This window comes from Neodiprion virginianus, chromosome 5 (genome assembly GCF_021901495.1).
Source record: "Neodiprion virginianus isolate iyNeoVirg1 chromosome 5, iyNeoVirg1.1, whole genome shotgun sequence".
NCBI classification, from domain to species: Eukaryota; Metazoa; Arthropoda; class Insecta; order Hymenoptera; family Diprionidae; genus Neodiprion; species Neodiprion virginianus.
Window position 1 is genome coordinate 35,474,335 of NC_060881.1, and position 17,170 is coordinate 35,491,504.

Below are 17,170 nucleotides of genomic sequence, written 5' to 3' on the forward strand. Positions count from 1 at the left end.
TTATATTCATTCTGGAACTCGCTGGGCGAATGTAAACAGGATTGGAGTAAAGACGTAATGGCACAAATAAGAGGAGTGAACGATAGTGGCACCAGATAGTGGATATTTACTGTGCTATAATCGAAGTCCGGTTCAGTGCGGGTGGTTATAATCGATTTTTACCGCAATGAGGTGTGTTTAATAATTCTCGCGAGGTACCGAGTAAGTGCTGAGAACAACGCGGACATTTATTTGATCGCACGTCGTGCACTGATCGGGGAGCGAGGAGGGATAAAGATAACTGGCATCTGCAGAGTGGGAAGAATAACCAAGAAACGGAGGATTGGCGTAAGCAGCGGGAATTATCGTGAGGGGTTCGTCAAGGGTGAGCATTCCACCTTGAATATCATCACTTACACCTACACATACTCATAACCTACCGACCTATCCCATGTACCCCCCCCCCCCCCCCCCCACATTCTCCCACCCGTCATCCGAAGTCCGAATAGTTATAACGCCAAATACCTACGCATACCTTCAGCAAATAATCTAGAATTCCGCACATTTTACCCTTTATAGTTATCGTATTTAATTTCCAACAATTTGCCAATTTATCGAAGAATATCCATAAGTTTGCTTGCCTGTTAAGTCCTACGCCAAGTTCTTTATACATTATCGATTGTGTCAATTCGACTCGCAATCTCACTAACTAATCATCCGCACCTTCTGCTTGATGTGGGTATACGATGTAGATTTATCTTACCGAGCCCATCATCCCAACAGCTGGTAGCAAGTTGTCATTACCAATGAATACTATTTTCATTTCAGTAATGGGCACGCAATATTGTCCAAAGACTTGTCGTTGCGAAGGTTATCCGTCAGAAAGATGCATATACCCCAGGGCTCATTTATTCGTTCAATGAGCAGCAATCTGAATTTAGCTTCTATGGATAAAGAAGCATCTAACTTACACGTGCGACCTGTGAATAAATATAATCGAAAAAGAGTATCGTTTTTCAAAAATACTTCTGGTAAACAGAGAAGTAGGACGAAGTTCCTTGGTTACCACAGGTCTGGGGTTAATCAGAATGAAACTGCCGAATTTGCAAAGCCACCCATGACAGACACTTTGAGACATGACGAAAAATATATCGCTCGAATTGAAGGTGGATCAAAGGTACAAAATTCGGGAAACTATAGATGGAAAAGTCATAGTTTTCTGGTATTCTTTCTGTCCCTTTTGTTTCCATACGATATCTGCGCAGCTGATCCGAATCAATGTACCCCTGGACTAAACACACCAGGAAGTAAGTTTGCACGTATTACAGAGATCAGTGATCTTTAAAAATACATTACATACTGCGAGATGACTCACCTTATTTCTGAATATAACAAATATTTATGTTTGAATTAGCATTATGGTCTAAGTCAAGGCATACTAAGTCTAAGTAACTGTATCCATTGGCAGATGAAGTGAGTAATTAGGATCGCTGAAACCTTTTGAATAACATTTATTATTTGTATATCAGGAACATCGCCAGCGGGTGATATAGTCTTGGAGTACGGACAGTCCTTGAAGATATACTGTATGCTGAATGAGACTCTCACGGAATCAAGATTTCGTGGTAAAAACTCCTCGGATCTGGTATTTTTTCGAAATGAAAGTGAAATGGAACCTGAGTATATAACTGTTGTCAACAAAACAACAATTGAAATGTCTGTCAAGAAACCAGAACCATCAAGCGACATGTACTTCTGCAAACTGAGATTGGATGATGGTTCTAACCCGAATTATGAGGCCGTCTGTCTGAACAAAGTTTTTATTGGGTGTAAGTAAAGATGATTGAGTATTTTTCTAAGTCGCTGTAATATATATGGAGAAGTCTACGTAAAATCGACACATTTCTTTTCTTAGTTTTTTAACTGTGGCGAACTTTTTCATCTAGAGCCTGCTACAGCAGTAGAAGCTCTCGTGAATTACTTGTAGTTTTATAAAGATTTTTGTTTTCACTCTGAGCTGTCTAAGTCTATCTATCGGTAGTCTAAAATTTATTCGGAATATGAAATTTTATGCAAAATGTCATTGCTAGAAACTAAAAATATGGGCGCAATGAAAAGCGAGCCAATAGTTGAAAAGAGTTTGAATGCATATTGTTTAGATACATCAACTCGTGTTATTGTATTACAGTTCACAAAGATTGCGTCTAGTTTACCTACCAAATTCACAATACTCGGTAGTGCATTTTAGTTCGTTTAAGCTTCCTGCAATAAGTTGATTGATTCTTTAATAGTATTAGTCGGATGATAGCCGATGTAGTCAAGATCATAGTTCAAGTATTAGTCGAAATCAAGAATAGCAGAATAAGTTACGTTTGAAAACCGTTCCATTCATGCATAATTAGTTGTACTTTTCATAGATAGACTCAGAGATGTCATTGGTCAGATTTCAACTGGAATTGAAAAAATTTTTTCGTCAAGGCAGGAATTTGCACTATGATGAGAGAAACCGAGGGAGAAAATACGTTAACTTCATACAGACATTATCCTAGAGTTATAAAAAAGTGTTAAATGATAGTTTTTTTTTTTTTACCGATGTAGCGATTCCCTGTAAATATCACCTGTATTCTGGGACTATATTGTTGAAATTTATTTTGTGTTACAGTCAAACCTAAAGAACCATTGAATTTCTCTTGCGTATCGCAAAACTGGGAAAATCTTACCTGTACGTGGGTGCCAGCACCCAATCATATCGCAACTAAATTCTCTCTGGGTTACAAGCTACCTGGTAGAGTCGGTGGAAGGACAACTTTTAAATGCCCGGAACCAAAGAGTGACCAAAAGCTACCTCCAAACACTTGTATGTGGGACGCTTCTACGGACCCCCCATACAGAATGGTCCATGAAAGCTTCAAATTTATGCTGACTGCTGAAAACTTTTTAGGAACCAAAGTTTTCACTTATCCAATTCATCATTTTGCGCATGGTAAGCATTAAAAGCATATGGAAGCAAATTACTTAAGAAATAATTATATGGTTTCAAATAACCTGTTTATTCCGAAATTGCAAACTTCTGGAATATTGTACGTCAAATTAACTGGAAGCGCTGTTATACTTTCTTTACTCATTCTTGAATATCAAAGTATCCACTACTCAATACACGATTACCTTGATTATCCAAATCAACTGGGCCTAGATAATGGAACAGTAACGTTGGATGAAACGATACTGTGTGATGAAGAATATTAGAAACATGAGGCGCACATTTTTATGTCAATTTTACAAATGTCTCGTCCTGCATTAACGCGCGTCACTACATTTTAACTACGTTCACGCGTGAAGTTCATAAAAATATCGATAATATTAACATAGGACTGTGAATGGATTTGCTCTTATACATTTTTTTTTCTAAGCGCGTGTTAAATGTTTCAAAATTCGGCTTTTGCTTGGATAAAGTAAGACATGGATCACATAACAGAGAGTGCGGGTAATGGAGGCTCTAGTCCATAGTTTTTTAAAAAACAAAACAAATTCGTATGTCTGACTCAGATCATTGAGCTCATTCTTTTAATTATTTATTTATTTCCATGGGTAAAAATATAAGTTGCAATAAACAAATTTCCAATTAGCACGTACTGTTTTATCATACATGGATCCATGGGTCTGTGCATGTATAACTTGTGGATCATGTTTTCAATTGTGTAGGCGAATGGTAAAATAAAATTGAAACCTGTTTACAGTGATTCCCGAAAAGCCTACCGATTTGTTAGTTGTCAACAAAACTTACTCAAGTGCATACCTCTATTGGAAGATACCGTATCCAATGGGTACCTTTCCGCCAGGCTTGCACCATAAGGTTTCTTACCAGAGTGCTTGGGACAGCGAAACATCTTGGAAGGTAATATGAATATAGATGAGGGTGCCTTAAAATAAGACTTCATTTCTTTCGAACAGCAACTCGATGAAACCATAGTTAATAACGTAATATCGAACTCCCTTCCGTGTCTTTTATGGGTATTATTCAATATCTCACTATGGCCCGGTCGAGGAAGACGGAAGTTTGTCCTTGGTATCGATTTTTCGAAAGGTAAAAAGCTACATTTTACACTGTGTTGTATATCTCGAAGATCGTAGGACTTCAAATGTTTCACGACATCTCAATTTTAAGGAAATCGAATGAGTTGTTAACGATTACCTCCATCCAACCGTCCGAATTGAATTTCTTACGTGTTATCCAAATGGCCAATACGAAATGTCGATGTGTGACCTCTAAAAAGAATTGCACAGTATTTTCCTTTCAGGAAGTTCAATATTATGTTATCATCTATGGTTTCGTGAAGTGACCGCATTGAAGGATTTTGAGGTATCCTAATATACATGGGAAAATAACTGTACTCCTGATAATAGTAAAAAATCAATAATACATAAAAAAAACTATGCAGTCTCGATCAATCCTAATGTTGATAATTTCAGACGGAATATATAAGGAATGACCCTCGTCAGACTGAAAAATATTTCAATCTTACCAATTTGAAATACGCAAATACAGCTTACGACGTTAGAGTTTTCAGCAAAAGTGCACAAGCAGTCGGAGAAGACAGTTGGAGTCAGTTTAGTGACATTAACTTCAGAACCGCGGCTACACGTAAGTCGGCCTTGCACATTCTCAGCAGCATAAGTTATTTTTATATAATGCTTGATGTACGCACGATGGCACCTCACGAGAATGCGATCATCACCGACCAATTCTGTCTGCACGATTGAAGTCATATCTGAAGAAATATCGTCTCAAAGAGTGCTGAGACAATAGACATATCCAGTTTAGTTGGAGCAAATTGAATATCAGTAACCTGAGTTGACTGCATACCCAGATTGCTAACATTGCGTTGGTGAAAAGCAATGTACATTGAATGTGTAGAATTCACCTCCTTTGTGCGAGGGGTTAGAGGTGAATAGGACAGAACTGTGCTTTGAAAGAGATTTTCATTAATTTATTTGGAACTGATGTAGGAGGCAGACCGGTAAAAATTGGTGAAAGCCTATTTTACGGACCACTGTAGTACAAATACAGTACATGGCGCTGCAAATTGTAGAAAATATGGGCATTCGTAATAAAAATGGATAGAAAATATTTTGTATTTAATATATTGCAATTTCAATTGATCTCAGCATCTGTACAGATTTATTCTCTCCCTTGTCTGAGAGTTAGTAGCCGTGGAACATTATTATTGGTATTGTTTGAGATTTGGGGAGTTACAAAGGAATTATAGTCTTAAATCCAGCGACGAATTTTGCCATTTATAATCAATAATTTCCAGATTATAAAATAATTATTTTTTCACTGACTTGGCATAATCCATCTCGGGCTCTCCGTCTGTTAGGGCCGATCCTCCTTCAACCCTCTCCCCCCACTCCCATATCGCATCATCAACTTATTCTCATGTCCACTTGAATTTCCAATCGGAATAGACACATGTACCAGAATGCTGAAATTTAACTAGGACCTGAATGAAGAACGAAAGGAAACATCTGAAGTCTAAATTTCCTTTTGTATGATCTTGTTCATTTCTTATCTTTCGCTGCTAATGAGACCAAGGAGTGAGGTAATCCATGATAACACCTTGCCAAATGGCTCACAGTAACATCAGAAAATTTTAGCAGTCCAGGTGTACATAGTCAGAAGCAGTGACATTTTTTTTTTTTTTTTTTAGAAAAATATGAAAAATATTTCATTGGATTTAGTATGAACCATTATACTGTGTGGAATGACTTAGGTCCAGTTTGCAGAAAAAGTTCTCTACGCAAATGAGAATAATTCGAATGAAATGCCCCATCACAAAGTCGTTGTAATCTTAGGTTCTTGAGTGGTGACTGAGTTTTCATAGAAATCGTAATCGTCGCGGCAATTACTGGTAATGCATTGAATTAACATAACTGATACCCTAATGTGTAGTGCCAGGGCGACCAGCCAAGACGGATGTTGGAAGTTTCGAGATTGTCGCCAAGAGTGCAAATAGGGATGTATACATATACTGGCAATCAATTCCGGCATACTTGGAAAACGGAGACAACTTCATGTACAAAATTGTTAACGTCGAAGAAAATGGCAAAAAGGTGAATCTGCAGCCGCAAGAGCAAACTAAAACTTATGCAAAGTTCAAAGGCATCAGTGTTCACAGTTTTAGATTTGAAATTGTAACTGCTAACTGTAAAGGAGCAAACGAGCATAAGGCTGTGATACATGTTCCAAGTAAACTCGAAAGTAAGTTCTGCGATCACGCGTACAATGTATTTTGAACTAAATACCAGAATAGTTGTTTAGTGTAAATTTATGGTTTAATTTGTCTCAGTGCCACGGGAACCAGATGTGTTTACGAAAATCGCATTTGATGCTGGTCTCTATGAGCTGTCATGGAATCCACCGCATGATTCGAACATTGTAAATTACACAATATTTTGGTGCGAGAATGATCGTGACAGACCCTATCAATGCAATGTAAGTTAAAAATTTATCCATCTATTACGCATTATGGCTACAAGTCTACCGCTGGTATTATATTCCTCACTTATCGGTAAACCCTACGAATCGAACAGGATGTTCAGCCATCTCTGGAATCCTACCATTTCTAAAAATATTCTCAAATTATTAACAGTTGACAAATGCCAGGATTTGTCCTCGAATTTCATTAGTTTCCATCAACTACTCGCATTATTCGAAAAAATTCTGCTTTCCAATTCCTACTTCTTGCAAGGGTAATATTTTGATTTCTTGACAATTTCAAAGTATCAATATTAGCCAGGTTCCTGTCTCGCCCGCTTTCATACCAATAACTTGGCAAACTAATCCTATGAGATTTTGCCATCTTTAGTAAAATCTGCTTGAAATACCACCATTGCTTTGAACAGGCATTGACAATTTTTCTCTTCTAATATCTTTCTTCTCTCTCTTGCTATTCTCAGGGGTACCTTGACTGGGTTCACGTAAATCGGACTGTAACCGTATACAACATCACGGTGCCTGACAAAAAAAAAGTCTACCAATTTGCGATAGCGGCGAATACAGATCGAGCCAGTAGCGGCATGGTATGGGCCTCGTGTACCGCCATCCACAACAATGTTATCGGGAAGATGAAGTCTGTGTGGATAAATCGTCCCGAGTCGCACCTGATTGAGATTGGTTGGAAGCTGGAGTGCTCCGACCGCATAGGCATTGTTGAAGGTTTTAAAATATATTATTGCCCCATTGTAACACCGGAGAACTTAAACTGTAAGGGTGCGAAATTAAACAGAACAGTGAAGGCTGACCCTCAGACAATGCATGGCGTTGTGAGCGGCTTGAAGCCCTATACTACATACATGCTATCCGTAGCAGTATTAACAAAGAACGGCGAGGGTCCTCAAAGTGACCCGCAATATACCACAACACTTGAGGGAGCGCCCACTGTGCCTGTCAATGTTGCGGTTAAAAACGTAACGAACACAACTATGGTGGTTGAATGGGAAGCCCCATCTGCTATGAATGGAGTTTTACGATATTATCATGTCCATTACAACCAAAATACGACAAGAGTCGAGGGAGCCCACGGTAACACTACCCGAGTAGTGATTCAAGGCCTCAAACCGCACACGCACTACAACATCAGCGTCTCGGCATGTACCGTTACATGCGGCAATCTCTCCACACCGATAGGTCGTTGGACTGACATTGGAGTTCCGGGAAAACCGGAAGTACCCAACATACGATTTAAGAATTCTAGCCAGGTTCAGATTATCTGGAGCGAACCAAGAGAACCGGCAGGGTCTATAGAATTTTATGAGATCGAAGCTGAGGACAAGATCTATACCAACATAACTAATCATGGTCAGTTACATGTGTACTTTGGATTTTAAAAACTTGTAGCGTTTAATTACACGATTGCCTTGAGTAAAAAGGTACCAAATTCCGGTGCTATAGTTAAAAAATTCGGAGCACACAAAACTAAATCCCACTTCTTGTATGTACTCGGATGACATTAACTTGCATGCATCAGCGAGTTTCTTATCTTTCATAGAAACGTTTAACGGCTTTCGTTTAAGGTGTAAATATCTAAGTGTTTGCGCAATACAAGATATTGTTTTGAAATTTGCCTTAACAAATTGCCCCTTTGGCAAAGATTTTCTCTGTGAACCAATCAATTTTCAAGTTGCGTAAACCTAGCCCAATCTGGTACGTGTACCAATGATACATAAAATATTACTATTGATGGTATTCATTCGAGAGTCGATATTTAGTACGAGTCAATTCCGAATGGTGATATTTATTTCTGATACAGAAAAGTATCTGGATATTGCTGACTGTCAGACCAATCGTAACAGAGCGTATCGTTTCCGCATAAGAGCTATCAACTTTGGGCCTAATAAAACACGCCTGGAAGGGCCTTGGTCCGAATTCGGAGAAGGGAGCTGTTACACCAGTGGTGAGTACATTTGTGCTACCTGAGACTGGAAACACGATCGGCAGAGCCATAAATTTTCATCATCAGCGAATGTGTATATTTTTGTGACATCTCTTCATCACAGTATATTATTATGTGAATATATTCTGCTTATTAAATGCCACTGTTGCTACCTATCAATAATCTACACAGTGTTCTCCCTGGATTATTCATACTTAATGTATACGCACACGAGGTTTTACACCACAGTCATTAAACCGGTATACCATTGAGTATTTAGACAATATCCATACAAATATCCAACCATCTGTATTTTTGTTTATTTTCTACAGAACCACCTGTCTTGGCCTGGGTTTTAATATGGATTATCGGAAGTCTGAGCGGCGTAACCTTCCTACTGTTTCTAGGATACACTTCAAAGAGGTGACTTGACTTGGAGTACTGATTTTTGAAATATTATTTGGCATGATAAAACAAATGATGCAACAAAATAACTACCTGTGCTGAGATAAGAACCAGATGCGTGTTTTAACTAATTTTATCACGGTTACAGATTGTGGATTAAATGTAAGGTGATGCAGGATGTGGAAGTAAAATTACCACCTGGTCTAGCTTCGAACACGGTATTTGGAGTATATTTTCTAATTTTGCTTCTTAGTGGTGCAAGCAATTATTGAAATACATGTACTAATTCAATCAAATTTTTCTGATTATAGCAGAAATTGTTGGGACCACCTAACGAACAGCACCTACCACCACGTTCTGTAGATTCAAGCGGTTGTTCGAGCGGACAAGAGTCTGTGACGTCTTCTCTCACCTCAGAGTCTCACGTGTCAACGGATAGTGGTGCCGATCTAGATCCCTTACCAATGTCACCGACGAAACTACTCGAATCACCACCTACTTGGGAATCATCGAGGTTGCGACAACGCATTGTTGCTGGTAACAAACCAGAGTCATGTGACGACCACGGACAATGGGACTCATATGTTAAAGTTGCCAAAACTGTAGACACATCTGCCGGTGACACTCTTACTCTGGCTAAGTCGACGCCGAATCTCACAGCAGATAGTATCAACACTACTCCATCGACTGGTCTCTACAGTACGTCTCAGCAACATGCCTGGTCATCGACCGGATATATAAGCATGCCTTCTTCCTCTTCGTCCTCCGCCTCCTCCGAGGAAGAGTCGTCAAACAGTTCAAGTCCTTCACCACATGGCCAGGTAGGTAATCAAGGCGTCTACAGCATAGTGGGCTTGGCACCTCCGCCCGCATTTCCAGCTAAAACAGGGTTTGGAGCGGTGGCAGAAACAAGTGGTGTTAATAGCACTCACCTGCAGGCTGTGAACCTTATACCTTTCGAGTCTGAACCGAGATCAACGACAGCAGTTACGTCGAATCCGTACGTCAGTCTTGCTTCCCTGGAAGAGAAGACGAAAAATACCAATATCCCGCATTTAACGTCCCTTGGAAACTTTGAAGATATGAAGCTTGTTCACCCGAACCGAGAAGTAGAACACTCCCAGTTACCAATATCGGACAAATATTGCAAGCCGTATGTGCGAACGGGATTAAATGATACCATGACGAAATCATGCCCACCAAACAAGCTGGACGATGTAGATGCGCTAAACTCTTGTTACGCTGTGTCAGCGACGGGGGAACCTTTCGGCCAATCACTGATTCAGTTGCCGACACATGCTTATGTACCTGCAGGTACGAGACTTGGTGCGTTACCTGTGAGTGGCGCTAAGGACTCGAAACAAATGCAAAGTCCTTACGTTGCGGTATCGACCATGATATCCATGTTGGAACCTTCATCCCATGCCAACCAAGAAAAAAGTCCCGGCGTTGACGACCACTTCACGCCATCCTACCCCTTCTCCTCTGGAACCACTGAGTCGTCGATGGCAGCGTTACAGAGCTTAGAGGACCATGACGATCATGTAACGTGCGATACGCCATGCGTATCCACTACTTTGCCAGTTGTCAAACACACATCTGGTTATGTGACTATAGCAGAAACTCCATCGCGACCTATTGGGAATTCAACGGTGGAAAGTTCAACACTATCATACATACCCCATCAACAAGTCGATCAAAAATCACCACTCTCTCAACAGAACGTTAATCGAGCTGACGAACAATACAGCAAAGTGACCGTTGTGCCGACAAGTACATAAACATGAATAGCTGCTACATGTAAAAATATCCGTATGCCGGTGTGTTGGGCAGCAATGTATACAGACCACGAATATTCGATGAAGCGAGCCATGTCCACTAGCGTTGTAGATCAATTCACAATGGTAACTTGAAAAGTGTTAAACATGGATGCAGCTTTTGAACCACGATTCTCCGAATATTCTCAGTAGATGTAGCTACATCGAATGATGCGAATAATGCAACGAATGATGCAGAGTGCAAAAGATGACGTCTCTAAATATCGTATTGAATATAAGTTGAAATTATTTGTTATTTACAGTACCTGCCGAAATCGTCCTCGTCTTATACGCGGACTTGTCTTATGTGCGGGTAACTAGTAAAAAACACCCCGAAATACTCTTTCAGAATTGGGGGTTGACTTATACTTAAAACAATACGGTATTTTAAGTTGAACGACCAGTGTGTCGTTCATATCCATTCATGATCCATTGAACCCTGTATTAGCTGGTTATAGTGGATCTTGAACAGCGAGTTTAAGTGGAGGTGTATTATCCGACCATGCAAGGTAGTGGAATGAAGTGGAATAATTCTGCATGTTTTGTACAATTAGGTATGGTGGTATTATAATGAATAAGTGATGAATTATCAATGAATTATTAGTAATTTTACGAGAGTGCATGAGGGCAGTAAACTCGGGCAGAATTTTCAAAGTGAAAAAAATCTGCAAGCTTGCTGAGAAATAATTTTAATTATTATTAATCATATTCCTACGTAACATTGTATATTTTAATATTAATTGTAGGCCACGGGGGTGCTTATTATTAATTTTTCCCATCGGTCGACATAATTTGTACAAAATGTCCGTTTCTGACGTACGAATTAGGAAACGATAACTGCAGCTTCAAAATTGGCTGCATAAATAATATGCGATGCAATTGTATTACACCGCAGACTGACGTTTTGCATGTACATACGTCTATAATCGAGTTATTATAAAATATATGCATATGTTATCTGTGTGTATCAGTGGTTGGGTTTAAGCTGTTGTCGATAATTTCATTCAATGGAATATTTTAGCTTTCTCTTTTTCGTCAATTTCACCTGGCACATGTATTCTACGATTATCTACAATAATTGACAGGACTAAATTTTTAGATTGCTTTAATATCTATGCAATTCGTATATGGAGGTTTACATAAGGAGCTGGCAATGAAATGAAGTAACCACCTTTAACCATTAAAAAGCCGGCCCGGCTCCTGTCGGAGCCAGCGGGTAACTCAGTAACTCCACAGGAAGTATTCACTATTGTATGCATAAATCATACCTCTAAAAAATATCGAATTTCACGGAAAAAATACCGCCCCGGTAAAGGTTAATATTCCAAAGTTTGAGTATATTGTGACACCGTGTATAACTCGACAATACACGGGGTTATTATGCAATATGCATCTTCATTAATGGATTACGGAAATCACGTTCAACCGTTGAAACCGCTGATTGCACAGCATATTAATTGCTTTCAAAATTTCAGGTTTAGTTATACTTTGCACAACGATGCAAGACTTGGCTAAAATTCGGTCATTTAATTTCAGCTAACATATCGCATCTATGATTGTGTGCTGTGCTTTCAATACTAATGCTGTTTGCCTATTGGGCCAGTGAAGCTTACGCCGTGCTACGTTAGTGTAAAATTAGACAGAGAGGGTATAAAACAGTGAACCATGTGAGTAAATTCTGGACGTATGCAGCACACCCAAGGCAATATTATTTTTATGAGAAGCATTATACGGAAAACAATTCTACCAATCCTAACACGTGAAAAAGTCAAAGTTTATAAAAAAAAAACATTCAAATCATACATTTCCTCTAGTAGTACAACATCATGGAATGTAAATACAAATATCCGAATGAATCGACGCGCTTTATGGCCATTCTTGGCAATATCAAAGGTATTTCCAATATCTTGTGCTGTTAGCCGACAGAGATGCTCCGTATTTACCTTCTCATTCGATCAACTTCAATAAGATAGTGTCAATGTCTTCGTCTCATTTTCCAGTTGAAAGATGAATCTATGTCATGGCTTTGGTCAAATTTGCAATTTTTGTCTGTATTTTGAACAAAATAGTTGAATATGGCCATTATTTACCTTTTGTTCGTAGTGAAAGGAAATCGTTGTATTTCAACACTTCTCCATATCCATTAAACATGTATTTTTCAGCCTCAACTTGATACCGAGATAAACTGAATCGAACTAGTTAGTAATAACTTGAACATGAAGACAAATGCAATGAATTTAATGCTCAATTCCAATACTGTTCTAACACTCCTTGGGTTTCAAATGTACAAACTTACAAACTCGACTGTTAAAGGGAATAAATGACGCACGGTCACTAATGGGTGGTTTGTTTGGGGCAAGGTAAAGTTTATAGAAGTGAAAGAGTTTCAATGATGCACAGGCATTACTATGTTGATGCGACACATAACTCCAGCATGTCGGACTCCAACTCTTCTTAATACACGTTGCCCAATAAGTTTGAGGAAAAATTCATGAGTTAGCACATAATATACCGGATGATCAACGGTGACCGGCAACCCTTGAATGCATCGAATCCTTGCGAGAGAAAAAAAATATTGAAGGTACATGCAGTCTTCTTGCTGTTGTTCACCAATTAGATGCAATTTTAGAACTTTTATGCCTGTAATCACAGGCTGCTAGGTTCATGGCGCTTGTTAAGTTGTAAAAGGTGCCTCTCATTTTTGAACATGAATCACTTTGAACGTATATATCGTGAAAATTACTTATCCCTTTAACTTTCTGAACAGGAACATTTCGTTCTTCCAAGAATTCGACCTATTCGAGTATTGACGGTTGATGTTGGTGATCCTGCATGCACGCATAAATGGTCTAAACTACTAACAAAGTTTCATGCCATTTGTATCAAGTTTTGTATTCAATTTCGCATATCTTACTACTATGAATCTCAGATTTTATAATCAAATGAAACAAACACACACTTTATTTCGCAAAAAAACGAATGGTTTGTCCATAAACTGGTTCTTGTTTCCAAGATGAACGGAAATTAAACGGAACAAATGCAAACTCACCTGTTGAGAAAACATTCTCTGGAACAGAATGTATGAAATCAATCAGTAGTCACGATACACGTATAAGTAATTGGAATAAAAATTATGCAACTATGTTAAATAGGAGTTTGATGCATAATATTGAAACCCAGTCATTGTCGGATATGTGAAATTGTTATTGTGTGAAAGAGACCTTCTTTATATACACTATGTTTATGAAGTAGTATGTCAGCTGTCGTTGATGGCCCAACTTGGATATTTTAGTGGAGCAGTAATACGGCAATCACCTGTATCTATATCATTCACCTAAACGATGATCAATGCTGTGAACCACATCTTACAATGCTTACATCAATATCACATACATGTATTTGCAATCGGATGAGAAAAATCAGTCATTTCTCAAACAGAGTCTTTAGAATGTTAGACTTTTCTGTGAAACAGTCGTTCCACTTGTTAAAATTTTAGCACATCATCTGCACAGTGAATTTTCTGCAAGTTTTTGTTTGTTTCAATGCGAAAGATTTGATTCAGAAAAAAGAAAAAAATTGCCCTTACTTTGTCAGACATAATAAATAATTATCCTACTTGATCACTTCCTAAATATATGAATAACAGTTTGAGTATGACTACAAATCAAAACATATTTTTCGAAATTGGCGATTTCAATTTCGGCTTACTATTGATTTTACACTGTTCGAACTGTAAATGCTGCACCATGTTTTTAGCTTAGAGTACGCCTACCATGTAGGTGTTGACCATTGGTCTTAACTTTTTTTCCTGGGTGGCAATTGGCCTATATGGTATCAAATGTCTCGTAGTGATCACATTCGGAGTAGGTAATTTTAAAAGAAGTAGCTCGCTTGACAAAAAACATTTCTTACCATGAGCTTCAAGTCGGCTACTCATATTCATTACAGGGGTAGCCTCAAGTGTTTCAACCAGTCCGGAGATATTCATGGTGACTATTCTCCAACACACCACTTGATTCTTGATCGTTTGGTACAATGATAACGTTCACACCACTCGTTATTTGTTCGTTCTATGATTATGATCATGTTCAATATTATCTCAACATATCTCTCTTGCAATGTAAATAGACTTTTATTACGATAACAGTTCTTTTCGATCAATGTGTTATGCATACATGTGTGTGTGTGTATATATACGTAAGTGTGCGCGCGCGCGTGTGTGTGTGTGTGTGTGTGTGTACACATATATTTTAAAGAGTTTATTAAATGTGAAAGTGCACAGTTTCAAAGTTTGAAACAAAAATTAAATCAATCGATCAAAGTAATTTTAAATAACAATAAGTAATATTACAACAATGTAATGCATTGTATCGTCTATTTGCCTTTGTATGTATCTCTGCACAGGCACGTTAACAATGAATTTTTTTCTTTGCCTGGTAACAAGGCAATTGCTGTTAATATACGTATAAGTACGTTTTATATCTATATATCATCCATGTTTCTGTATACATGTACCACATACAACGATACTATTATGTGTACAGAAATTTCAGCATTTAAGTTTTTTTATTACACTAATCATACGGTAAAATGAATTTACGTCAAGTCTGGCTAGTTCTCTAATACAGTGGTTTACATTTAAATATTAAAAATTAGGCTTACATTGTCGTATAGAGTAGGCACACGAAATGTGGTTCCTAGCGACAATAATTATACAACGAAATCTGTTGATTATAATTATAGCTGTGGTTTGCTGATTTTTTTTTTTTTTTATCGATGTGCAACAATTTTAATTGTTTATTCAATGCAGTGTAATTATTTGTCACAAAAGTAGGAAAGATAAGAACAAAGGGTAAAGTCGGACTTATTTTGTATGTATGATAGGTTTGTTCGTTGTCCTGATGCTCAGAGCATTTTCCTGTGTTACATTCATTGTCATTGACCAAGAATCTGCTCCCACAGCATCCAGTGTCAAACCGAATGATACTATTGCGCATGTACGCGTATGTGCTTGGGTACGTAACATACTTTTAATTATACTGTATGTTATCTTAAATTATATTTGTATCTGCTCGGGAAACTATAGTTTTCAAGAAAAATTATATCACTCGACACCTTCCGCAGCAGCTGACACGGTGTTTTTTTTTTTTTTTTTGTTAGTGGCTTCATTTTAGTTCTGGATTCATAATCGAATTGATAGGTATACCATATACTAAAAATTGTTGATGCCATAAAATAACACTTACATAAATGGTAACATCTGTTAATTTACAATCTTGGAAACGTCACAACGATAATATAATAAATGATATAATATTTAATACGTTATGTACGGACATGCATGAAAATACTAATTTTAAATGATCTTTGTACAGAATATTGTAAAATATATTTTTAGTACTTGTTTTGGTTTCACTAAGTTACTCTTTGTCTTTTTAGCATTTCAAACCGAACGAAGAATTTCGTTACAATTATTAGGCCGAGAATAGGTGCAACCCCTAATACTATCTATATGCACCCCTAGGGAGGGCGAAGACTACCCCTATGCCTTACTGTATATGCTCTAAGTCCTATGCATTCAATTTTCTAAATCTAATGGCCATTCTACGATCTCTGTTGTCAACCAACTAATTCCAAGCGTTTTCAGTATACGTTTTTTTTTTTTTTCTTGTCAATGTTAATTTATAATAACTGAAAACTATTATAAATTCACAAACAATCCCAATTATTCCAAAGTTGAAGTATTTTACTACGTAAAAATGCAGAAAAATTCAAGATTTTGCATGGAGTATAAAAAAAAATGACAGAATGAAGCAAAACAAGAAGGGGAAGGGAAACTGTTAAGATATCACGACAAAATCAATTAATGTATCGCTGGATCATATACAATAGCATTGGGAAGTACTTATATAGATACTGTGCCTTGTTACTTTTTAATTGCAGCATCTTCTATCTGCATCGAGATTTACTTTGTATTTGTTCTTTTTTATGTATGTATGTACATACATAAATCAGCAGATACACATGTATGGATACTTAAGGTTCGTTCAATTATCGCTTTCAGACGGATTCTGATTTTGCTTTCAGCAATGGAAATAAAATGAGAATTAGGTCCCAGAGCGTTCCGAAATACCTCGAGTCTAAGTCAAACATTGCGAATCAGCACGCCCATTGATCATTGCACGACTTGCCAATTCCTGGTTTTTGTTGTAATAGTGTTCTTTCAAGATTGTTCAACTTTCGAAATATTAAAGAGGTAAAGTATCCAAAAAGTATCAAATATACTTAACAGCAATAAAAATTCTGTATGCCTTTTTTCTGCACAGATTTATACTCTTCTGGTTTCAACAGTTCTGTAACGAGAAAAATGAGCCAATGCACATTACAGTGTACTACTAAAATTGACAGAGGGGCTTGAAATGGAAGATAGTATAACAGTTATTCGATAACATCTTTTCGTTATTGCAAACGATTTAATGTAATTGTTCCCGCAATTCGTCGTGCTTGATGTCCGCAGCGCTTAGCTGGTGGTCGCAA

At 37.8% G+C, this 17,170-nt stretch overlaps 1 protein-coding gene across 2 annotated transcripts; it reads left to right on the forward strand.

Moving 5' to 3' along the window:
- Positions 1-8: 8 nt before the first annotated feature.
- LOC124306071 (uncharacterized) lies at positions 9-12,490 on the forward strand. Of its 2 annotated transcripts, none has more exons than XM_046766208.1 (13): positions 9-364; positions 808-1,286; positions 1,509-1,808; positions 2,642-2,962; positions 3,717-3,874; positions 4,450-4,621; positions 5,930-6,238; positions 6,327-6,472; positions 6,937-7,837; positions 8,289-8,432; positions 8,744-8,834; positions 8,965-9,034; positions 9,128-12,490. In XM_046766208.1, exons 2-13 carry the CDS (start codon positions 866-868, stop codon positions 10,595-10,597), a joined length of 4,503 nt encoding a protein of 1,500 aa, XP_046622164.1. In that variant the 5' UTR covers positions 9-364; positions 808-865; the 3' UTR covers positions 10,598-12,490. The 2 variants fall into 2 exon arrangements, with proteins under 2 accessions (XP_046622164.1, XP_046622165.1); XM_046766209.1 differs by having other exon boundaries at positions 9,131-12,490.
- Positions 12,491-17,170: the final 4,680 nt, after the last annotated feature.